The sequence below is a fragment of the Hemiscyllium ocellatum genome, chromosome 20 (genome assembly GCF_020745735.1).
Source record: "Hemiscyllium ocellatum isolate sHemOce1 chromosome 20, sHemOce1.pat.X.cur, whole genome shotgun sequence".
NCBI lineage: Eukaryota > Metazoa > Chordata > Chondrichthyes > Orectolobiformes > Hemiscylliidae > Hemiscyllium > Hemiscyllium ocellatum.
The window spans coordinates 4,944,694-4,970,921 of record NC_083420.1 but is presented as its reverse complement, the minus strand read 5'-3'; the positions used below and the strand labels follow the sequence as shown (position 1 = coordinate 4,970,921).

Genomic DNA, 26,228 nt, shown 5'->3' with positions numbered 1-26,228 from the left:
GCCCAGCGACACGAAAGCGCTGATTCTTCAAACTCCGGCTAACGGGCAGCCGCTCGAGCGCCAGGCGGGGAGGAGAGGGGGGTCACCCATCCGGGCATTTGATAGGGTGGATTGGGGGGGCGGGGAAACCGGGACGGATGGGATTGTGGGATATGTAGTCTACTGCGTCCTACTGTTGGGAGCGATGGAAGCGGTAGGAAGCAGGACTACAACTCCCAGCGGGTAATTGGGAAGTGGGGTGGTGGGTGAGTGCGGGCGCCTGCGCAGAGGCCTCCGTGGACCGAGCAGTGGATCGCGTCAGTGCTGTCGGGAGAGACACACGCGAGGAGTCGGAGCTCGCGGGAGGCTGTCGGTTTCTTCTAGCACCAGCACCGGCGGTGGAGTCTCGGTGCTCTCCTCCCTTCCCACACCACCCTCTTCGGCCTCCATTCGGACACCCACCGACCGGACGGGGAGAAACATCACCACAAAAGGAACGGTTGTTGTGGTGGTGGTGGGGGGGGAAGAGAGAGGGGGGGAAAAAAAAGGAAAGAGCCTTTTCGGAAAAAAAAGGGGGTGCGACGTTATTTTTTGAATCCGGTGACATTCTGAGCGCGGCCATGGATTCGAAAGACGTGGCGGATTACGCCCCGGATTCCTGGGAGCTGGCGGCCGACACGGATGTTGAGGCCCAGATGAATTCCTCCTTCTCCCGGCTCAATGTGAACGCCAAACCGTTCGTCCCCAATGTGCACGCAGCGGAGTTCGTGCCCTCCTTCCTGAGGAGCTCAGACGAGGCCGGGGAGACACTAGAAGGTAATCGGTCACTGTCACAGTCGCGTGCAGTTTTTTGTACCGTTTAACGTTTTAAAACGCACAAATCGCCGCGGCTGCGGAGTCGGTGTGAGCCCGGCTGGCGGCAGGCCTCCGAGTTGAGGCCTTTGTTCCGTTGAAGCATGGGAGGTGGGACTGGGGGAGCTTGGGAGGGGTTGGATTGACCGCCTTCCCCAGGACGGGAGGCTCATGGTGTCTACACTCCTCTTTCCCCCCCCCCCCACCACGATTCACTATGGTGTTTTTTTTTTCTTGCCCAAACTGCAGCCAGAATGGGGCGAGCTGTTCGCCTGTTTTGTGCCTGGATGACAGGCGTGGTTGGGGGGGGGGAGGTTTCTACCTAAACTTGGAAATAAAAGCTCTCTGCCTTGCCCCCCTACGTCGACTTGAAGTTTTTCGGAGGCGAATAAGATTTCTCTCAACTTTCTTTAGAGCTATATTCCATTCGTCTGTCTGTATGGCCCTCTACTTTTACTCCTCCTTGCGAAATATTCCATATGTTAGACTGGGGGAGGACTATGCTGCACTTCTCGTGGCCTGAGGCCTGGACATGAAAACCGATCTCCATCCCAATCTTGTGTTCATACAATTCCTGTTCCGCTTCGACATATCGAGAGGAAAAAACACAGTGAAGGATCCTTTTAAACGGGCATTAATGTCTGCGCCGTGTATTCCGTCTTTTCGGACGATGCTGGGAGTGTTGATTTACAAGAAAACTTTGAGCCGCGTAGTTATTTTCGCCTATGACTTCATTTATTTATAGTAAATGAAGGTCCTACTTAGGTTTACAGGCAAAAAAAAATCGGTCACCGGTATTTATGAATCGATGATTTAACTTTGGAGATGCAATTGTAGCTAATTTGCAGAAACCTTCGAAACTGTTCAACTTAAATTGGCATGGGGGAAATTGTTAGGAGCTTGAACCTACTGTATATAACGCAATCAAGTCGCTAAATTGCATGCTGGCATGCCAGCATTTACAAGTACTGTACGGTAATTGTCGTGTTGGCTACTTTCAGCACTTTGTTTGAAGACATCCATCCTACAAACAACAATTAATGCTCATGGATTTATGAGACGGTATGTATTTGTGTTGTAGTTGTGACATTTCTAGTGGTCAATCTGATTTATAGAAGGTAAACTACAGTGCAATAGCCAGAGAAATATTAAGGCCTCAGTTTTATGCACATAAAATCCAATGTTTAGAGAAAAGTGTGTTTTTCGTCTAGTTGAATAGGGTGGAGTTACAAGTTTGATTCAGGTCTTGATTGCAAGATAGTTATGCAACTGTGTCCTGAGAATGACAGGGATAACTGCCTGTTTGTACAGCTGAAAGCTCCTTGCATTCATTTTAGGTAGACCCTGTGAACTGTGACAGTTGGGAGGCATTTGTTTTCTGGTCTATGGTTTGTTCTTGTCCAATTTCTCCTCCACACTTTGCAATTCCAGATCTGATTATATTCAGTTTGTTTCCATGTCTCTTGGACACTGGAAGAATAACTTATGGGAGAAGTTACTTATGGAATACTACCTTCAACTTTAAGAGAAAACTAAGTAAATGGATTTTGATAACTACGTTATGTATATTTTGTATTGACGTAACAGTTCCAGTTTTCCATGTACTGCAATTTCTATTCTGATTTTTTTACATTTTTACCTTTACAAACTATTCCTCCCCATTTACCTACTATAGGGAGTCTTAAACTTATATTGGTTACAACATAAATAAGCAAGGTGTTAATATTTTGGTATGGTGGTGTATCAATGATGAAAGGTGTGCTCCATAGGTCACTATATAAAATTAAACTTCTGGCAATACTCCTTGACCTGAGTTTAAGTTGCAACTCCTGGGTAGCCAGCTATAAAGTTCAGACATTTTTCTGGACCTTTGTGTTAATGTAAAGAAAGAAAGGAAATGATCTTTTTGAAGTGCAAAAACTGAGGTGGCTGACATTAGTTACCCTTCCCTAATAGTGCTTGAGCTGAGTGGCCTACCTGACAATGTTGGAGGTGAGTTTAGAATCTGACATTCAGTGGATCTCAACCCTAAGTTAGGATGGCAGATTTCTCTTCCTCGAGGATATTAGTGAACCAAATAGGCTTTACAAAGATGAATATGGTTTTGTGCTTGCCATCATGAGACTGACTTTCACTTCCAAGTATTTTAGAATTCAAATTCTGCCAGCTTCTGTCGTGGAATTTAAACCTGTGCCTGGATCCCTGAATTGCAACTTGAGTGAAATAATCACTTCATCCCAAACCAGCCCATTCCTGCTCTAATATTAAAGGGAATATACCTCTAAGAAAGAGAATTCATGCATATATAATCATCACTGGTGTTGATACTCCTTAAAGTAACACAGATGTCCCTGGAGTGTGCAGATTCCAGGGCAATGTAATCCATTATTTGGGTATGATTACCTTTATTCTTCAAACCGTTGGTAAATAATTATTGATCATTTTACGACTTAAATTTTTTTTAAGCGCTTCAACATGAAGTATCCCTTTTCTTAAGAAGACAGATTCCGCCTAACAGAAGTTGAGGATGGGAATGAATGACCCATTTAGTGAGGAAAGTCCTACAGCAAGCTGTTAACAGTTTCAATGCAATTTAGGTTTGACTGCAAGTGCTACATATGAAGTAGGGAGAAAACAGTGAGGAGTCTGGGGTTTTGGCTAAAATGAATTTGAATTCAGGATAGTTTGGAATGTAGGGGCATAACACTGACGAGCAATTTGTAGGTGAGGGTTTATTCCTGAGTAACAGCTTTATTGTTATATCCAAATATTTGCAACAGGAATCTGTCTGAACCATATTTATGCATCATCCCCAGCTGCAGGTGCAACTCTTTCTGTGGTATTTTGTATATTAATTTCTGTGTATTTGCACACCAGCTTGATTATACTTTTTGAAAGTTCCTGAAGGACAGCTGGTGAAGACTGTTGAAAGCAAAGTTTGTAGCCAAGGTCAATTTTGTTTCTGCGATAGTGTTGCAGATAATGCTGTGTGCAGCATGGAGCCTTATTGATGGTGAACTATTTTATTATGGAAAATACAAATCTAGAAGTCTAAAACATGGGAACATTTTTAAGTCTATGAAGGATGTAGAAATGGTGACCATGAAAAATTATATTTCAGAGAAAATGATCCTCGTTGTGGACTGGATCTGGGATCTGCACTTTTAACTTCATGTCTTAACAGCTGGAATAGGAATGGAATTGGACTGTTCATTTCTGGCAATCAATACCAGGAATGACTTTCTAATGTTATAAAGATTTACCTCCATGATATCAGCTACAGATGGCAGCATAACTACTGTTCAGGTCCAGCTTCTAAATTGAAGTTGACCTTTGACAAAGATTTTATGCTTGTGTGTTGTTTTTAAAAAATAATCCTTGTGTGGCAAACATGCATTTACATTCCAAATTTCAGTTGTTGCATATAAAATAAGAAATTTGAGTAGATACTTTCTAGAAAAATATGTCAGAACAGGGTGACTTTATATACCCAAAGTTGAGAGTGTGGTGCTGGAAAAGCACAGCAGGTCAGGCAGCATCCAAGGAGCAGGAGAATTGACATTTCAGGCATAACCCCCCCCCCCACCAAAAAAAAGGGTCCAGAATCTTTGTGTAAATGTTATTAGTAGTGAATAGTGTGTGCAATAACCTATATTTTTTTTCCTCTCAGGCATGTCTGATTCATGACATGAATATACAAATTAAGATTCAGTCAGATCATAACTAATCTTATTACCCCCACATTCCTACCTCCCTCTAATAACCTTTCACTTCCTAAGCAACAATGTGTCTGCTTCTGCCCTTTAAAAAAAAAGTTTTGTTTTCACCACTGTGAGCAAGAAAGCTCCAAAGAGACTGAACCCTTTGCGAGAACACTTCTCCGTACTTCTGTCTTAAATGGATGGTCTCTTTTATTTTTAAAACAGTAACTCCCCCTAGTTCTAGGTTTTCCCACCATTGGAAGCATTCTTTCTACATCTGTTAAGTCCCCTCAAAATCTTACTGGCTCAACCAAGTTACCTCTTGCCATTCTGACCTCCAATAGATACAGGCCTAGCCTGTTCAACCTTTCCTCATAAACTAACCCCCTCATTCTAGGTAATAGTCTAGTAAATCTTATGTGAGCTGTCTCCTATGTATATGAGATTTGTGTTGAGATGTTGTGTTGCACCTCTAGGACAGGTGTGTCTTGAACCAGGATCTTCTGGCCCAATGATCAGGCAACTTGTACCTATCATTGAAGCCTACCAATATCCTTCCTTAAATAAGTAGACCAAAACACAGTGCACTGTATTCCAGATGTGGTCCCATCATTGCCTTGCACAATTTCACTATAAGTGTGCTTTTATATTTTGTTCCCTTTTTAATATATAATGTTCTGTTAGCTTTCTTAGCTAATTGCTGAACCTTCATGTACACGTCTGCAGTTTGTGCTTGAGGATACCCGGATCCATCTAGATCTCTGCAATTCGATATCACTTGGATGATATGCTGCTCTTTGATTCTTTCTGCTTCAACATTGTGCTTGATTTGCCAGACCTTTGCCCATTCACTTAGTCGGTTTGTATCTTTAAGACGATAGGAGTAAGCCATTCAGCCCATTGAGTCTCCTCTGCTTTTTGATATCTAATATGTTTCTCAACTCCATTCTCTTGCCTTCCTTGTGTCTTCACAGCTTGCTTTCCTATCTCAGGAACCGTCCTCAACAAATTGAGCAACTCTACTGTCAATCTTTTTTCAAATTATTTCTATGAAGTTTCAAGAAAAATTGAGAATCCAGCACTAACCCTGAGGCACACTGCACGTAACATCTTCCCAACCAAAAGTGCCAATTTATGCCTACTGTTTCCTGTTGAGTAGCCAATCTTTTAAATATATCAATACGATGCCCCCTACATAAATAGCTTTTCTGCAATAAGCTTTGTTGAAGCTTGTCAAATGTATTCTGGAAATTAGAGAACAGTCATCCATTGCTTCCTGTTTATCCATAGAATGTTCACTCCTGTGTCTTATGGTCTTATGGTTATTTTGTCAAACCACACCAATTTATTACCAGTAAGTTTTAATAAAATTTCTTTTTTATAAAGCTGCATTGATTATTGATGCTGCCTTGCTCTTTTCTAAGTGTTCTGCTATAATGTTAGTATCTCACCTATGGTAGGTGTTAAGCACCTATTCGAGACGGCTCAGGGAATCCCTGGTGGACTCTACTTGCAAGCCTCTCTTGGTCCCTCCCGGAGTTTGTACTCTGTGGTAGTCTGGAATATAAAATTCTTACAGACTGTTTAGTTTAAATTATTACCTTTATTTAGCAGTGGCATCAATGATACACTGTGTAACATAGTTCAAGCCTGGCTTGTAGGTATCTAAGGTTTTAAACCATTAGAGCGTAGCGATGCCAGCTCTTACCCGTTAGACTGCTCTCAGGCTACTCTTATTGCTGCAAAACCAGCTGTCTTTATACTGAAATTGGTATTAAAATTACAAAAACGCCACATGCCCTTAATCAATAAACAGCAATAAAATGGCAATAGTTTGCGGAGAAAGAGAAACTCATTGACAGGTCTGAGTACACTTGACTAAGCTACATGCGCGTCAAAGTGGGAACCTTTATGAAGCCAGGCCAAATGGCCAATTTCTTTGGCTAGATAACCTTCCTTTTTAACAGTACATCTTGAGAGCTGAGTCTAAACTTGCTCAGCTAACATGCCCAATATCATTGTCCTACAAAATGCCTTTTTTTAAATCATCTTAGATACCCACAATGTAACTATGTTCATAACATTCCCGGGTCTCAGGCTTCAGGGAAAAACGCAGAAACAGTCGATCCATGACAAGCAAATGTGCACTCTAATCAGACCACAGAGTTAATCTTTCCACCAGCTCTGTCCTCACTCGCGGTCTGTGCCCCTTGACCTCTTGGGTCAGTGAATGTAATTTACAGAAGAATGTTTGTTTGTTTTTTCTCTCTCACTCTCACATGAACATCTTCCAACATCCTTGCAATGTCACTTTCAGCCTTTGTGTGCTCCTAGCTTGTAAGGGTAATGAGATACTCACTTTCTAGAAGAGTCAAGGTTAGAGAGCTGAGTTTCATAAATTCACACCTGCTCAAGTATGGTATACATGACAATGTATCAGGAATGTTCTTTTACGTGCATATTCCGTGCAGCTTAATTACAAGTTCTTTTCCTATTGAATTTGAGTCTTGTTAAGAGTCTTTGATGTAGTCCATCAATTTAGTTATCCAACATCCCACTGTGCAATATGCGCACCTCCAGTCCTGGAGTGAGAAGGAAGTACTACCACACTGTCCAGAAGTAGAGGGCATAGGTTTAGGGTGAGAGGAAAGATATAAAAGAGACCTGAAGGGCAGCATTTTCACAGAGGGTGGTGCGTCTATGGAATGAGCTGCTAGGGAATGTGGTGGAGGCTGGTAAATTGCAGCATTTAAAAGGCATCTGAATGGGTACATGAATAGGAAGGGTTTGGAGGGATATGGGCCAAATGCTGGCAGGTTGGACTAATTTAGGCTATCTGGTTGGCATGAATAATTTGGACCATCTGGTCTGTTTCCATCCTGTATAGCTCTGACTCTGACTTCCAATCAAAAGACGGGACTTCTGATCATATTTCCGAAGACTCCATATTTTCCCAGTGCTTTTGGAAAGAAGTGCGCCTGTTTTCAAAAGGTTGCCATGCAACCATACGAATTGATGACAGTGCTTCTATATCCTGCTGGCACCTGTAGTAGATCTCCATAAGCTCGAACATTGTTTCTTCAATCTATTACAAAAGTCTTTTGTATTTACATTTCTCACAGATGTCCCCTTATCCTACTTACTCGGTTTGTGTAGCACCAGTCTGCATTAACAGTATTCCCCAAAACTAAAACTCTGGCTCATGTCCCTTGAATCCATCATCTGTCAGATGATTATCCTAAACATTGTAATTGGCTAAGATATCCAGAAACGCATCCACAACATTTAAGTAATTTTGATATCATGTCCCAATTATTCCAGACCTCATGCGTGATAATCTCCAAAAACAATTGGAACTCAACCCAACTACCAGGAATTTTTTTAAACAGTTCATTCGTGGGTGTGGGTGCTGCTGATTTGGTCTGTATTCAATTCTAATCTCTAATCTGCAATGAGTTGTTTCATGGAGCACCTGTGTTTTCTTTGAATGCGCAGCCAAGATCACTAGTTAGCCCCATTGTTACTAAAGCTGCAAAACCAAGAAATATTTATTGAAATTTTCAGCATTCACTATTAAACTAGTTTTAATAGTCTGACATGAATATGGACTAAACAAGAAAACATTTGAATAGAAATATCTGCTTTTAAATGATGACTAATGTTGATATTATGGAGGCGAAAGTGAGGACTGCACATGCTGGAGTTCAGAGTCTAGAATGTAGTGCTGGAAAAGCACAGCAGGTCAGGCAGCATCCGAGGAGCAGGGGAATTGACATTTCAGACATATGATGAAGGGTTTATGCCTAAAACATCGATTCTCCCTGCTCCTCTGATGCAGCCTGACCTAGTGTGCTTTTCCAGCACTATACTCCCGACTCTAACGTTGATATTATAAATCTAATATGTTTAGTGATGCATAATTCCAGTATTTAAATGACAGGACCATTATCAGGACTAACATAGATGGTCAGTAAGTGTACCAGCCATATGTATGGATATGGTGGTTATTTTCAACAACTGCAGGTTTAGATGATGTTTGAAGCAAACCCGTTTTAGATCCCAGAGAGAATGCCATGTTTGGCATATTAATCACCACTAAAGCGACTGTCTTTTTTTCCTTTTCTGTGTATGCCTTTTTAGAATTTGAACAGCATGTTGGGGTGACTCGTGGATAGACAGAGAGGAGGTAAAAGTTCTGTTCCCATTGCACCTTCATGCCAACTTATGTTTCCCATCCAAGGCCACCGCTTAAGCAGTATAATGTGTAAGCTTTTACTTGGTGGCTATGAATGCAAATTACGTGATGGTTTGCACATTGTTTAAATAGGCAACTTCAGCTGTAAAATACTGAGTACTTGGGGTTGACTTCCATTTGTAAACTGATGACCCCAACCTCCAACATGCTATCTGATTCGATCTCAATCGCTGCTCCTCTGTTCCCAGACTGTCACACGTAATCTTGTGTAAGCTGCAATTTCCTCACATTGATCATTGAAAGGAGTCATGGAGACGAACAGCATGGAAGCAGGCCCTTCCTTTCAACCTGTCCATGCCGACCAGATGTCCTAGCATCCGGCCCATATCCCTCCAAACCTTTCATATTCATACACCCATCCAAATGCCTTTTAAATGTTGCAATTGTACCAGCATCTACCACTTCCTCTGGCAGCTCATTCTATACACGTGCCACCCTCTGTGAGATAAAGTTGCCTCTTAGGTCTCTTTTATATCTTTCCCCTCTCACCCTAAACCTATGCCCTCTAGTTTTGGACTCCCCAACCGCAGGGAAAAGTCTATTTATCCTATCCATGCCCCTCATAATTTTGTAAACCTCCTATAAGGTCACCCCTCAACCTTTGACGCTCCATGGAACACAGTCCCAGCCTGTTTAGACTCTCCCTAAAACTCAAATCCTCCAACCCTGGCAACATCCTTGGTCAAAGCATAATTTTCTTTTCTCACCCATGAGTTCAACACACTTGTCAATTCCATGCTATTTCACTTTGTTTGCAGCCTCATCCAGTACTTATCTGGCTGGCCTCCTCCCTCATTTTACTTCATCTGCTCTTGCAAAGCTGTATAGCCTGTTATATTTTAGACCAAATAATTTTCCCTGATCACCATGTCCTTCCTGAATTAGTGGTTTTCAATCTTTTTGTGGCTAGTTGATGTTCGTGTATCTTGTTGGTTAGCTTTCTCCCTTTTTGCCTAATGTATTGTTTGTTACTGTAGCCACAGTCCCCTACATCAAAGGTAACTGAGGACTGCCAGACTGTTCAGACCTCTTGACAATGGTAGCCCACAAACTCACCAACGCAGTAAAACAGCAGCTAATGAACTTGAAAGACCCCATACAGACAACAAGCAAAACTAATGTCATTTACAAAATACCTTGCAAGAACAGTAACAAACAGGCCGAAAACTAGCCACCAGGATACAGGACCATCAACTAGCCACAAAGTGACATGACCCACTCTCACGAGCATCCTTACATACAAATGAGGAAGGACACCAATTCGACTGGGACAACACATCCATCTTAGGGCAAGCCAAGCACAAGAATTGAGACATGCGCAAGAATTCTAGAAGCATGGCATTCCAACCAGAATTGTCTTAATAAACCACACCCCTGAGAGAAGAAGAACAGGAAATGGCATCACCACTGGAAAGGACATCACTAACCCAAGGAAACCTAAATACATAAATGGAAAGCAGGTCACTAACACGAACCATCTGAAAATGAACTTTCCAGCTCACTGAGCAAACTTAGTGTACGAATCTGGAGCTGTCACGTTTTTCTCCCAAATCTGCTGAGTGTATGGAACAAAAGTCCGCTAGGGCTAGATGTGCATAAGGATCATAGAACCCCTACAATGTAGAAGCAGGCTGTTTGTCCATAGAGTCCTTCCCGACCCTCTGAAGAGCATCCCACCCAGACCTATCCCCATCACCCTGCATTTCTGCTGGCTAACCAGCTAGTGAAGTGTCCCTGGATACAATGGGCAATTTAGCTTGGCCAGTCCACCTAACCTGCATATCTTTGGAGCTATACCTGCATGAATTCATTTTATACTTGCACTGTGCAGTGTTTGTATCTTTTTAATCTATAAATATTTTTAGGGGATCACAACATGTTATCAGGTGCTTGAGACACTTCTGATTGAAGTCTTGACATTTGAAAGAATATGTCATGGCGATGCACTCAAATTGTTGTGATTTATATCAGTCAATTGAGTCTTCATTCAAAAATTAGTTTCAATGTGAACTGAAGAAAAAATGTCTAGACATTTCATCTTGAAGGCAAACTGCAAGTAGTGTTGCTGTTCCAGTTGTGTGGAACAAGGTAGAATAAGTTGAGTAAATGAAAAGACTAGTAAGAATTCAAAGTAAGGAAGATAATTGTGCTGAGCCAGACTCAGCAGGACAAATAGAAGCCATGTGTTGTGATCCTTCTGATTGTGATGCCTGTTGACCAGGAGACTTGGATCTCTGCTCTTTTTATGAAATGCGTTCAGTTTGTAACAGAAGTGAGCAGTATATGATTTGTTTTTACAGGCATGTGCCTTCTCCGATTGTGTATGTAAACTCTCTAAGTGTTCTTCTTTTCCTCCATCCTCATTGCTGTCCAACTTTACTCATAGCTGTGCTGTTCCAATAATTACTCAATTTGGGTGTGAGGGCTATATTCAGTCCATTTGATAAAGAAATTTCTTCTGAATTCTTTGGATGTCACCTGTATGGCCCATAGTTTCTGTTTCAGTTATCACAGAGGTACAGAATTGGTGTTGGTTTTCTTGATCTCTTTAGCAAGGGAGTAATACAATGCTATCTCAAGTGTACTTGAGCAGACATCAGTGCTCAATGTACAATATCACAAAATAGATACCTCTAATGGACAATAGTGTCTATTGAACTACATTATCTGCTAAAATCCAAGTGGAGCTTGAGGCTTGCGGCAAAGTGCTACCAGCTAGCCAAGAGGACATATATAAAGGAGCATGTTACTGAAATGCTGTCTTTATCCCCAGCTGCTGCTGTTGAAGTTGTCAGAAGAGATTACATTTGATGTATTTTGACTCCAAATAACTGATTTTTGCCTCTAATTTGTCATATTCTGCATATGACACATTGTGCCTGGTGCCTTCTGTTGCTATCAGCATGATGAATGTGGTGCTTTTCACTTAATCCCGGGGGTGGCAAATAGCAATTTGATGTGAATCTTGTCATGTAATTGAAAGCTGGAAAATCTAAATCCAGCCAGAATTAACTTCACATACAATAATGTTATCCCTTTTGGCAAATAATTTGGTTTGTGTGCCCTAATTAATTCATTTTGGTACAAAAATCTTTTAAAAGTAGTTTGAGACAAAAACAAGCAAGATAAATAGCCTGTTTGTTAGGATTTTTTTTCCCCAAGAGGAATACAATATGTCCAATCTCCTGGCCAACAGACATGTTAAGAACCATGCTCATAGAGTCAAAATAACTGTCATTTTGTTTGCAGAATTATATGTGCTTAGAGTAAAACATACATTTGATCATTGAGGGCTGTATTAAAAAGGAAAGGAAGCTAATCTCTGACTTTGAGAGGTTTATGATTGTTAGCAGCAGAGTGAATTCATTCCAAAACTCTGCAAGAAACAGCTTCCAATTTAGATGGGGGAGTATGGAAACTCCATTCAACATTCTGTTGTGTAACACTTGGTAGATATTGTTGGAATGTGTTTGGCTCAGTATAGATTAAAGACTGAATTTTAAAAAATTGAACTTTTAAACCTCTTAAGGAGTATTTCTACTTGCCCTTACACCTAACCCTGACTTATGTAGATTGGGTACTTGTGTTCTTGATCTTTAAGCCAAAGAAGAATGTTCCCCATGAATATTTCTTCTGGATTTCCTTCTGGCCAGAATGATACTTAAGATGAGGATTTGTTTTTGGTGATTTGTGTGATTGTCGGCAGGTAAGAGTGTTTATAGATAATTTTTTTAAATTTTACTGGAGGAGCAGACTTATTAACTAAAACAGGCCTTGAGAGAGAATCCATGCTTGCCGGTGCTGGGCCATGACGCCCCACACACCACGTCGCATCTGAGTAATGCGCATCGAGTGGGTGTTGGCTTGGATTAACTGGTTCAATGCTAAACAACCGTGCTAATGAGAAAAAAAAGTTCGGATTTCAGAGCTGCTTGTATTTTCATGGTATCATTTTTGAATTAACGCTCTTACATTTCCAGATAAGGGGCGCAGGGGCGGCACGGTGGCACAGTGGTTAGCACTGCTGCCTCACAGCGCCAGGGACCTGGGTTCAATTCCTGCCTCAGGCGGCTGACTGTGTGGAGTTTGCACGTTCTCCCCGTGTCTGCGTGGGTTTCCTCCGGGTGCTCCGGTTTCCTCCCACAGTCCAAATATGTGCGGGTCAGGTGAATTGGCCATGCTAAATTGCCCATAGTGTTAGGTAAGGGGTATATGTAGGGGTATGGGTGGGTTGCGCTTCGGCGGGTCGGTGTGGACTTGTTGGGCCGAAGGGTCTGTTTCCACACTGTAAGTAATCTAATCTAAAAAAATAAGAACGAAAAAAAGTCAGAAAAACTCAAGTCAGGCACCATCTGTGGATAGTGTGTTAATGTTTTGGGTTGGTTATTTTGCATAAGAACCTGGTTTCTATAGTTGTATTTCACAGAATCAAGTGATTCAGTATTATCCACTGTATCTTGATTTTCTACTGCATTTCATAATGACTTGATCAGGTTACTATAAAGTCTATACGTACTTGGCATGTATGAATAACAGTAAGATAGACACAGAGCTGGGAGACTGGGCTAGTGGATGAGGCAGCTGATTTGACTGCACTGGCCAGACCGAGAGTTTGGGTACAGCACTCGCACTGTTAATGAAAACACTTTGAAACTTGAAGACACTTAATTCAATATCCTACTGGTTTTGTTTGCTTCTTTGATGACATGTTTAGTGTTGTCTACTAATATCGGCCTCTTCCAAGGGTATGGACCAAAGTGGGATCAGACTCCTGAGTTGGGTAATCAACCAAGATAACTTTGTGTGAAGAGGTTTAAAAGAAAACTGACTAGCTCTTGAGTGTTAATAAAGGAATGTTTGTCTATACTGTGGGATTCTGACAGGGGGTTAGCTTGTTTTTGATTTTGAATAATTAAGGATAAATTTAGCTAAGAAATAAGCAGAGCTTAAAAGATTTGAGTTGAAGGAGCCCTGTCTAGGGCCAAAAGCGAATAGTGTACCTCTCTTAGGTAGATGGGACGAATAAAAGATAGCTCAGTTACCTAGATGTAAAAGTACAGTTTGTGAAAACTGTAGACCAAGCGTGTTTGTTTGGTTTTTTAAAAAAAATCAGATTAATGAAATACTGAAAAAGTATAAGTTTTATGTCATGAGGGTTCGAAGCAGTTGTAGTTCACAGACCAGAGTCTGGGAGAAGCAGTTATGTCAATAATAAAGATTTGGTATGAAAGAATAATGCCCCTGGATTTGACTTGGTCTAAATTGGTAGTGTTGGGGAATACATGAGAGGTATTTTGATGGCTTGAAAGATGTTAAAACACATGTTCTATCTTTAAATAGCTTGGTTTGCTTTTTCTTTTGTTTGGTTCTGTTAAAAATTTTAAAATCTGCAGCCATCTGTATCTATGTTTAGTGCATGGCAACTGTTATATCAGGAGAATTGATGTTACAAGTACAAGCCTCTCATCAGGTGTGCCTCATTCCTAATGAAGGGTTTGTTCCCAAAACATCGATTCTCCTGCACCTCGGATGCTACTTGACCTGCTGTGTTTTCAGCACCATACTCTCTACTCTGATCTCCAGCATCTGCAGTCCTCACTTTCTACTAACTGTTGTATCAGGCCAGATTTAATTCTGGCATCTGATTTGTCCATTAGTAGCATCAGCTGTGATTATAACAGTGTACTCTCGAACACTCCGTCACTTAACTCGTCACGGCAGGGAAGACCCATCAACAGTATTAGCAATCCATTTTATGTAGTAGATGCAAAAAGTTTTATAGTTCAGAAAAATCAGTTGTCACATTCCTCTTTTAAAAGTGTATGTTCCCAGACCATTGTTTTGCATACTGTAAGTTGGAGGGCACGAATTTTGTACAAAGGCAGGTGCATTACACTCTGGCACACTATGTACTATGGTGCCACGAGGAGATTGCTATGTGTAAGTTCATCTGATTTTTGTAGAAATTATTTTCAGTGTTGTTTCCAACTTGAGCTTTTCATTTGAGTGCTCACTTGATTTTTGTGCTAGCCTTTGATACAACTTATTAAAATCTTTTTCCATGGGATGTGTTGCTTGCTGGGCTGGCATTGATTGCCCCTTCCCAGTTGCCCTTGAGAAAGTGGTGATGAGTTACCAAACTGAGTCGTTTGGCCAAGAATTGTTAACCGAAACATGCTAAAGGGAGTGTGAGGCAACAGTCAGGGACAGGATAAAAGCCAAAGAGAAAGCATATAAGATCGTGGAAGGCATTGGGCGGCCTACAAAGACCAACAGAGGACAAGGAAAGAAATGAGAAGCTAGCCATTAAATTAGTAGACAAGGTTGTAAGAGTTTTCCATATATAAAGGGCAAGCGTGGACTGGAGAAGCAGTAATGGGGAATGAAGAAAGGGCTGAGGAACTGAATAACTGTAATGAACTGCCTGGGGAAGTGGCAGGCGCTGGTAAAATTACAGCATTTAAAAGGCATCTGGATGGGTATATGAATAGGAAGAATTTAGAGGGATAAGGGCCAAATGCTGGCAAATGGGACTAGGTTAGCCTAGGATATCTGGTCGGCATGGACGAGTTGGACTGAAGGGTCGATTTCTGTGCTGCACGTCCCTATGACTCTTAGGTACTTTGTGTCAGTCTTCACAGTGGAAGACACGAATAATATCTCAAAACTTCGAGAGTCAGGGGACAGAGATGAGTATAGTGGTGATCACCAAGGAGAAGATGCTACAAAAACTGAAAGGTCTGAAATTTGATAAATCATCTGGACCAGATGGGGTATACCTCAGAGTTCAGAAGGAGATGGCTGAAGAGGTAGTGGGGACTTTAGTAGTGAGCTTTTAGAAATCACTGGAGTCCGGGAAGGTCCCAGCGGACTGGAAAATGTTTAAGGTGGGAGCAAGGCAAAAGATGGGAAATTTTAGGCCGATTAGCCTGACCTCAGTCATTAGTAAGATTTTGGAGTCCATTGTATAGGATGAAATTTCTGAATACTTAGAAATCCATGGTAAAATAGGACAAAGTCAGCATGGTTTCAGTAAGGGGAGGTCATCCTGGCAAATCTGTTAGAATTCTTTTGAGGAAGTAATGAACAGGTTAGACCAAGAGAGCTGATGGATATTATCTATCTGGGATTCCAGAAGGCCTTTGATAAGGTGCCGGACAGGAGGCTGCTGAGTAAGATAAGGACCCATGGTGTTAGAGGCAAGGTGCTAGCATGGATAGTAGATTAGCTATCTGGCAGAAAGCAGAGAATGGGGATAAAAGGGTCCTTCTCAGGATGGAGGCTGGTGACGAGTTCCACAAGGGTCCGTGTTGGGACCACAACTTTTTGTTTTATACGTTAATGATCTGGTTGAAAGAAGGGAAGACATTCTGGTTAAGCTTGCAGATGACGCAAAGATAGGTGAAGGGACAGGTAGTATTGAGGTGGGGAGGCTGCAGAAGGATTTGGACAGGTGAGGAGAGTAGGCAATCAAGTGTCAGATGAAATACATGGGGAGGTGTGAGGTCATGCACTTTGGTAGGAGGAATAGAGGGAATAAGTATTTTTTAAATGGGGAGAAAATTCAGAAGTTTGAATTACAAAGGGACTTGGGAGTCCTAATCCAGGATTCTCTTAAGGTAAACTTGCAGGTTGATTCAATAGTTAGAGTGGCAAATGCCATGTTGTCATTTAAGTCAAAAGGACTAAAATAAAAGCAAGGGATGTACTTCTGAGGTTTTAGGGCTCTGGTCAGACCACATTTAGAGTATTGTGAGCAGTTTTGGGCCCCATAAGTCAGGAAGGATGTATTGGCCCTGGATTTGATCCAGAGGAGATTCATGAGAATGATCCCAAGAATGAAAGGCTTAATACATATGAAGAATGTTTGAGGACTCTGGGACTACTGAGTTTCGAAGAATGAGGGGAAGGGTTGAGCCAGAGTGTGGTGAATCTATGGAATTCATTGCCACAGAAGGCTGTAGAGGCCAGATCATTGAGTATATTTAAGACACACAGATAAGTTCTTGATTGCTAAGGAGATCAAGGATTACGGGGAGAATACAAGAAAATGGCGTTGAGAAACCCATTATCCATGAATGAATGGTAGAGCAGACTCAATGGGCCAAATGGCCTAATTTCTGCTCCAATGTCTTATGGTTTGAATTGCCTATCCTCCTTCGTCAACTGTTGCTATTGGTTGTTTAATTGTATCAGTTGCTCAAAGAAGACGTCACATTATCCACCAAGGGTGGCAAAATTATTGGGTAAATTGGCTGATAAGGAGCTATGTATCATGCTACTGATTTCTTTGTAAACTTTACTGATCAAGAAAAGACATTCAAACCTTTAAATGTTCTGCTTGATTTTCATATTTTAGCAGCCTCGTGTAAGTTCTTCATTTCTGAAAATGCTCTTACGAGCATTTTTCAACCAATGCAAAATTTATCTTTATTCTGGACTGCCAGTTTTAATGTATAGCTGCCAGTTGGTTCCAGTCAATAGAATTCATCTCCCCCTAGCAAACCTGTCCACACCAGTAGAATGTAATGGCCCACTGACCTTATTAACTTAAAGGAAATATGGCTGATCTGATGTGCTTTATAATACATATTTCTTGTTGCTTCTGTAATTTTCTTGTAAATGTTTGATTTTGGTTCAAGCATCTGCATCTTCACTATTTAAATGAGCATTGATTTTCCTGCCACATCAATCTGCTCAACAAGCCATGCAATTTTCCTAAATAAAGCCATTCCTGAGGTATTTGAAGTGTCCGAGCACTAGTTGTTGCTTTACTGTTCGGTTTCAAACTTGAACCTGAACGTTGATTTTAGTACCTTTCAGCAAATAATTTTAAATGTATTGTGAGCTGTCTGTAGATCTGGACTGATTTTCAAAGTCTTTCCTCTCGACAAAAATAACAGACACAGGATCATTAGGAAGTCAAATCTAAAAATCAAAGGGGAAGAAATCAGAAAATGAAATGTCTGAAAACAGACTTTCCAGCTCAGGAACCTCAACCTGAGCTCCAAATCTTCTCAACTTGCTAATGCAATCCAAAATTAAGCGTTTGAATTCTTTGGCTGATGATTAATATGATTTTAACTTGAAAGTGAAGCTTAGCATTATTTTTTAATTTAGTTAGCAAATGTCAGCTTCAAATAATTTAGACAATGAAGTGTCAAGGTGAATGAATTTCGTATAACTCATGGAATTCACTCCAATGTGTTGGTCTAACATATGCTTTGAAATAAGAGTTCAAACTTGTTGTGCTAAACTTCCAGTTCCAAAAACTTTTATGGAAAAGAAGAATGTGTTTTTAATTCTGACATTTGCTAGTTTCCCTCAAATACCTCTAAATCTTGTGCTTCACTTCTTTGACCATGCAGATACCCAGTGCTTTGCACTACCACCAATCAAAGGTAATAAGCAAAAGAAGAAATAATCGCTGCTTGTGAAAATTATCTTGCCAGTCTTTGCATGCAGTGATAGTCAAACCAAAATAGTCTTCAATTAAAGTATGATCAGACTACATTGACTGTAGGGTGCAAACATAATAAATTCCTGTTTTGAAATCCTGTGTGGTCATTTTTTTTTCTTATGATTCAGATTAGATCCCCAACAGTGTGGAAACAGGCCATTTGGCCCAATAAGTCTACACTGGCCCTCCAAAGAGTAACCCACCCAGACCCATTTCCCTCTGACTAAAGCACCTAATTCTCCGGGCAATTTAGCATGGCCAGTTCACCTGACCTGCACATTTTTGGGCTATGGAAGGAAACTGGAGCACCCGGAGGAAACCCATGCAGACACTGGGAGAATGTACAAACTCCACACAGACAGCCATCTGAGGCTGGAATCGAATCCTGTCGCTGTGAGACAGCAGTACTAACCACTGAGCCACCATGCTGCCTTACAATGTAATTACGCTCATCTACTTGTAGCGCTTCATTGCCTGCACAGAAGCAGAATGAATCTGGTATCAGTATACTTATTAATTCTTATGCCGACATCATAAAGGAATCTGTGTTGTTTGGGGTGCATGTAACCCGTAAGTGTTTGATCACAGCATAGAAATTGTATTTGTCAGAAAAGCGACATTTTAAGTGACTGTGTTTATTAGTATTGTTATAAGCTGGGTGAAAGGTTGCAGACATCCTTCAGCTTCAGAAATATTCATGCTAATGTAAACTTGAGAATTTTACTTATAAATATTCTTTATTGTCTGAATTAAATAGTGGTACCAAGGGACTAAGTACCTTCCATTGTCTCTCCTGAAAGCTCTCAGAATTCCACTGTTAGTTGCCCATAAATTAAATCCTTGTCCGGTTCACCATTAATCTCTCAACTAAGGCAATGTGTGTTCTTGATTTCTTTCAACATCTCCCTGAGAGCAATCCTATTGTCACCAGGTGTGTATTGAAGAACTTTTGAACAGTGGACCAGATGTAGAAACTATGGCTTTGTTTATACCTCTTCTTTTATTTCCAATTGTTGTGCTCATTTGGCAATCTTCAATCTCAACTTGAGTAACAATACTGTAGAGCACAAATTAATTCAATGCTATTTGCTTGATTTAGGGTCATAGTCATAGAGTTGTACAGCATGGGAACAGACACTTAGATCCAACTCGTGCCGGCCAGCTATCCTAACCCAATCTAATTCCAATCGCCAGCACTTGGCGCATATCCCTCTAAACCCTTCCTGTTGATATAGCCATCCAGATGCTTTTTAAATATTGTAATTGTACCAGCCTCCACCATTTCCTCTGGCAGCTTGTTGCATACACATATCACCCTCTGCATGAAAAAAATTGTCCCCTAAGTCCCTTTTAAATCTTTTCATCTCACCTTAAACCTATTCCCTCTATTTCTGGACTCCCCCACCCCAGGGAAAAAAACCTTGTCTATTTACCCTATTCATGCCTCACATGATTTTATAAACCTCCACAAAGTCATACTTGCCTCCGATGCTCTAGGGAAAATAGCCCCAGCCTAGTACACCTCTCCCAGTAGCTCAAATCCTTCAATTCTAGTGACATCCTTGTAAATCTTTTCTGAACCCTTTCAAGTTTCACAACATTCTTTTTGTAGCAGAAAGACCATATTCCAAACAATGCAATATTGTACACAATATTCCAAAAGTGACCTCACCAATGTCCTGTACAGCCACAACATGACCCCTCAACTCTTATGCTCAATGCACTGACCAATAAAGGAAAGTATACCAAACACCACCTTTACTATCCTGTCTACCTGTGACTGTACTTCCAAGGAACTATGAGCCTGTACTCCAAGGTCTCTCTATTCAGCAAAACTCCCTAGGACCTTACCATTAAGTGTATAAGTCCTGCTCTGATTTGCCTTTTCAAAATTCAGCACCTCACATTTATTTAAATTAAACTCCATCTGCCACTCCTCAGCCCATTGGCCCATCTGAGGTAACTTTGTTCACTGTCCACTACACCATCAGTTTTGGTGTCATCTGCAAACTTACTAACCATTATGATCCATCATCAAAATGATTGTGTTTTAGTTCAAGGGAAGTTACAATATTCCTTTCCAAAAGGATGGTCATTCATTCATTCATTTCTTGTTTTCACAAGAATATAAAGACAGATTGTTGGTTTTTGGGGGTTTGTAGGCAGGACGGAACTACATATAATGCTGCTTTCTGTTAATAAAGTTCCAGTCAAGGCAAGGATTCATGTCCAGTTTTGTATTTGACCAGCTGCCTTGGGATCAGTTAACAAAGGGAGTTCTCATATCCTGATATGGTCATCAATTTGTGGGCGGCACGGTGGCACAGTGGTTAGCACTGCTGCCTCACAGCGCCTGTAGACCCGGGTTCAATTCCCGACTCAGGCGACTGACTGTGTGGAGTTTGCACGTTCTCCCCGTGTCTGCGTGGGTTTCCTCCGGGTGCTCCGGTTTCCTCCCACAGTCCAAAGATGTGCGGGTCAGGTGAATTGGCCAAGCTAAATTGCCCGTAGTGTTAGGTAAGGGGTAAATGTAGGGGTATGGGTGGGTTGCGCTTCGGCGGGTCGGTGTGGACTTGTTGGGCCGAAGGGCCTGTTTCCACACTGTAAGTCTAATCTAATCTAATCTAATTTCAACTTCAAATATTAAGCAACTTGTTCTCTTAAAAGATGTAATTGCTTCAATTTCATCATTCTGGCTGATATTGTAGGTGGGATTAGCTATCTTTTTCAGCAAATTTCTCCAAATCCAGTTCTGCTCACTTCATTATCTATAATCTCTCAAATCATGAACTCTTTATTATTAAATTGCAAATAATTTTCTTTTTGTAACTTCATGCCATTTCCCAGTGTTATTTCATACAGTCACACCATCCTTTTTGTGATCCATAACCTTTTGGAAACTTGAGACTTCTTTTATTAGAAATACTTTTTGTCTTCATTGAAGTTTTTCGGTTATTTGCACTGAATCCATGCTGTATGTTTTCCACGTCAGTAGAAAAGCATAGTTGGTCAAGCAGCATCCAAGGAGTAGAAGAGTCGACATTTCGAGCACAGGCTCTTCATTAGGATATTCCTGATTAAGAAATTATGATCAAAAGTTTTGCTCTCCTCCTTGGATGTTGTCTGGCCGGCTGTGCTTTTCCAGCTCCACACTTTTTGACACTGATTTGTAACATCTGCATCCTCACTTTCTCCTGTATGTTTTCCATGGTTTTTATTTTGGCCCTGCAAGGGGTTGTCTGTAGCTGCAGACAGTTCTTCAAATGTAGTTCCGAGGCTTTGTATGAGTTTTTCCTTACCCCTTTGCCTTGGTTTCTTTGCTTCTAGGTACAAGACTGATGATTCAGGCTTTTATGCTGCATACTAATGACCATTGTGTCTTAAAGTGCCCTTTCTGCTCATCCATGTAAAATGTAGCCGGTCAGATGTATTTACTTTCCCGCGTAAAGTAACTTCTGCATTTTGGGAAAGGGAATGAAAATCCTTCAAATAAACATGGTTCTAGGTACTGTTACAGACAAATAATTCTGTTTTTCTCCTTTAGGGTCAGAAGCAACAGATGCCAGCATGGAAGTCTCTGAGTCAGCTAGTAAGGACCTTTTTGAATGACATTTTGGTCTTGAATATAATGGTGATGCATGTTGGCACACTATATTGATTACTGACAATTTGCCTTTGTTTTGAAGATACATTTTCAGCACTTAGCTGCTTTAATGATTAAGTAAGCTGGGATATTTTCCCACTTACACTGTTTTCAAATTTGTCTACATGGCATGCATTGACATACAGTTTCAGTTTAAAGTATGATATGATTCTTCTTGACAAAGTGGATTCAACACACTTTCAGTATGGATTCATGCAGAGCATGATCTTGATTCCATGCTAGATTATAAATTTGAATAGGTTTCATTTAGTCCAATGACTTTTGAACTTGGCTTATTTTCAACTGATAGTTTAATGTCTGAGCAACAACTAAATTTTAAATGGTTTGTTAAATGGCCAACTGCTAAGAATCCAACCATACATATCTTACAGCGCCGGTAGAAAATGGCGATACAGAAGCAGGGTCTGAAGAGTCATGGGAACAAAAAGCAGAGCCAAGTGAAGCAGAACCAGGAGGTGGTCCTGCTGGCGATGGTGGGCCACCTTTGGTGACTCCAGTAGGAATGGAAGAGGAGGAAGATGTGTCTATGCCCACGGTTGCGGTGGTGGTAGAACCAGGTGCTCCAAGGAAGGAACATGTAAATGTTGTATTCATTGGTCATGTAGGTAGGTTACTAGATAAAATTATATGGCTGTATGCCTCATTTAAAACTCCAATTTCGTGAACTGTCGATCCCACTTAAAATGTCACATTTATTTCCTGTAGTAGAACTTTGATTAAATTCGAGAGATTTCATTTAATAATTTACAAAAGCTAATACTTGTTTACGTTGTCTTCGTGCTGTAACACTTTTTCTTCCCCTTAGATGCTGGAAAATCCACTATTGGTGGCCAGATAATGTAAGTTATTCTTCTATTCTTAAACATAGAGCTAAAGTGGGAGGAAAATATTCTTGTAATCCAAGTTCCCAATTTGTTTGATGGTAACTAAATAGTATGCAATATTGAGCCACTCTTTGTCATTTGTGTGTGGTCTTCATTTAAGCCCAGACCCTGTCACACGTATCAACAATGTTGAGACCCACACCAGGGTGTAAGTTGGAGTTTGTGTTAAGGCTCTGATTATTTATACTGTTTTAAAGGAAATGTGATAAAATTCATACTGCTGTTGTAATGCTCCATATTGTACATGCTGTATACTTTTTCAAATACTCTCTAATTGCTTGAGGGAAGAGTTTAGCTCAGCCTTTATGTTCTACACAAGTTGAAATTAGAATATTCTGATCAATACATGCGTGCTAATTTGTTCATCATTTGCTGGTAATTTCTTCAAGGTACCTCACAGGTATGGTTGACAAACGAACACTGGAGAAGTATGAGAGGGAGGCCAAGGAAAAAAACAGAGAAACATGGTAAGCTTACATTTGTGTTTTGAAATTGACATCAGAATTTCTAAAACAAGCTGTTAGTTTTGGAATCCTTTTCTTAATTTTAAATAATTATAAAAAGGTTGGAAATTGTCTGGATCCCCAATAGTTGTTTGTCCATTGGCTATCTTAAAAACCAGGAGCTCCTTGCTCCAGGAGCAGTGGAATGTGTTAAGTTAGCGGGTTTCAACTTGATGCTTCAGCCAGGATAATTTCCTCAAGCACCTCCAACCAGCAAGGAAATTGGTTAAAGTTATGCACCCAAGATCCTTGTTTGAAGTGTGCTGGACATGTGATTGAGTAGGCCCTCCTGTCTCTCTTTCTTTATCAAGTTGGCTGTTTTATTTCATTGAGACCTGCATGGTTATGACAACGTGGCTGAATTTGCAGAGGTAGCTGGCATTGAGGAATCAACATCCCCTGTAGCGAAGGGACAGAAGACTAAGGTTAGAGAACATAGAACAATACAGTACAGGTATGGGCCCTTCAGCCAATGATGTTGTGTTGAACATACCAGATTAAACTAATCCATTCTGCTACTCCTTGGCCCATATCCCTCCATTTCTTGCACATTCATGTGCTTATCTAAAAGTCCCTTAAATGCCTCTATTGTTTCTGCCTCTGCCACCCTCGGCAGCCCCCAGATTCTGACCAATGTGTTTTTTAAAAGAAAAATGCCCCTCTCAATACTATTGAACTTGCTCCCTCTCACTTCAAATGCATGCTGTCTAGTAGTAGACATTCCAACTCTGGGAAAAAAATATTCTGACCAACAACACTACCAACATTCATAATTTTATAGACTTCTTTCAAGACTCCCCTCAGCCTGTGCCAGGCGAGAGAAACAACCCAAGTTTTTCTAGACTTTCCTCATAGCTCATACTCTAATCCAGGTAGCATCCTGGTAAATCTCTTCTGCACTCTCTGCAAAGCCTCAACATCCTTTCTGTAATGTTGTGGACTGGAAATGAAGCAATACACCCATGTGCAGCCTAACCAAAGTTTGCTAAAACTGAGATGACATCCTGACTCTTGTATTCAGTTCCCCAACCAATAAAGGCAAACATGCCTTCTTTACCACCCTAACTATTTGTGTGGCACTTTCACGGTAAGGAAAGATAAGGAAAAGAAATTGGGGAGAGTAAATAGTTGTTTTTGGATTTAGTTGAGTTATTGACCTGATGGAGATGCACATTGTAGTTTGCATAATTCCCCATCCCCTGTTTAATTGCTAGCTTTTGATTAGCTGTTGAGAACTTGCTGATTAGAGTTGGTGAACTATTTTGAAATGGCCTTCTTTAACATATATAGGATTTTTAAAATGTTTATGCTCCTATTCATCCAACAAGTTAATATGAATGACTTGATTTTCTTCTGTTTGCAGCATGTTACAAGAGTCTTTATAATTTTAGGTATCTTTCCTGGGCTTTGGACACTAACCAGGAGGAGAGGGACAAGGGTAAAACAGTAGAAGTGGGCCGTGCATATTTTGAAACACAGAAGAAGCACTTCACCATTTTAGATGCTCCAGGTCACAAAAGCTTTGTACCAAATATGATTGGTGGGGCATCTCAAGCTGACCTCGCTGTCTTGGTAAGAAATCAACCTTCCTGGTTTTCAGGGGAGTAAGGTTAATCTTCAGATTCAGGAACTAATTTGTTAGTGGAATTATCAGAAAAGAGACTTCAGTGTAATAAATCCAGAAAACGTTGGTCATATTCAGCAGGCCTGTCAATTTCTAAAAGGAGAAACCGTTCAAATGTTTCAGACTGACTATCCTGTCTTCGGAGTTGTCAGCATTAAAATGCTGCCAGGCCACCCAAGTATCTTCAACATTTTCCGTTCTTATTTCAGCATCCATGATATTTGCCTTTGAGAAAGAAGAATGGTCATTTTCTATGTAATGTAACACATGGGCAATTAATTCATGTTTATTACAATGTAGAGTTTTGCACTGGGAAAATAATGTAGGAGTTTAAACAGTGGCAAAAGTTTTGTTTAGGTAATCAAATACATGTCTAAAGTCTGTTTTCTCCATCAGTTTAGTGTAAATTACGTATCTTATGAAGTAAATTTTGAATTGCAGGTCAGGTTATATTAGCAATTTTTCAATGTAAATTCAAGACCTGAGTTGGTATTTTTGTTCTATCTTATAATTCATGTGTTTTCTTGGCGATTGTGGTGTGGGAAAGATGAGACCAATCTTTGGAGATTTCTTTCTGTTATTCAAATGTACCCCTGCTGTTTATGGTCTCTATGCAGTAATTGTGCAGCCATTTTTATCTGCAGAAAAGTCCTCATGATCTCCCACTTTCTGACCTGTTTCTTGTTTAGGTTATATCAGCCAGGAAAGGTGAATTTGAAACAGGCTTTGAGAAAGGAGGTCAGACACGAGAACATGCTATGTTAGCAAAAACAGCAGGAGTGAAACATCTGATAGTTCTTATCAACAAAATGGATGATCCAACAGTAGCCTGGAGCCAAGATCGGTAAGATTTCTGTTAGATTGTACATGGTTTGAAAGCTTATTATCAAAATTTGACATTATGGTAATTAGTGTTATTTTGGTGAAACCAAAATACGATTAACGCTGAATAATGAAAACTCTATAATTGTTTCTGGTGTACTCCTACTACAGGAACAATTTGAGATCTGTTCTATTCTGTTTTGTTACCTACTTAATCTTTCATTGATGGACTGAAAGAGTTATTTCATTCCTTGATAAAATGGTCCTTGATAAAATGAGTTTATGCAACGTTTTCATTTCCTCCTGCCTCAGTTGCCATAGTAAAAAAAACAGTTGTAAATTTATTTCACTCAATCTACATGACGGCAAATGAACAAAAAAAAAGTTTTGTACATCAAAATGAGCGTGTATTTTAGCTTGAAACTAAGGCATGGCTTTGCTTGAGGACAGTGGAAACCTTCATGGAATTCTTTATCACTGTGCT

The 26,228-nt window shown here is 40.5% G+C and overlaps 1 protein-coding gene across 1 annotated transcript in view; it reads left to right on the top strand.

The window, feature by feature from the left end:
• Positions 1-258: 258 nt before the first annotated feature.
• The window catches only part of gspt1 (G1 to S phase transition 1), a 51,329-nt gene continuing 25,359 nt past the window's right edge, over positions 259-26,228 (top strand). Inside the window, exons 1-7 of the mRNA XM_060840442.1 lie at positions 259-795; positions 21,792-21,836; positions 22,283-22,516; positions 22,717-22,750; positions 23,185-23,262; positions 24,690-24,870; positions 25,612-25,766. Coding sequence (XP_060696425.1) covers positions 600-795; positions 21,792-21,836; positions 22,283-22,516; positions 22,717-22,750; positions 23,185-23,262; positions 24,690-24,870; positions 25,612-25,766 — 923 coding nt within the window. The 5' untranslated portion in view covers positions 259-599. The remainder of the gene's footprint in view (positions 796-21,791; positions 21,837-22,282; positions 22,517-22,716; positions 22,751-23,184; positions 23,263-24,689; positions 24,871-25,611; positions 25,767-26,228) is intronic.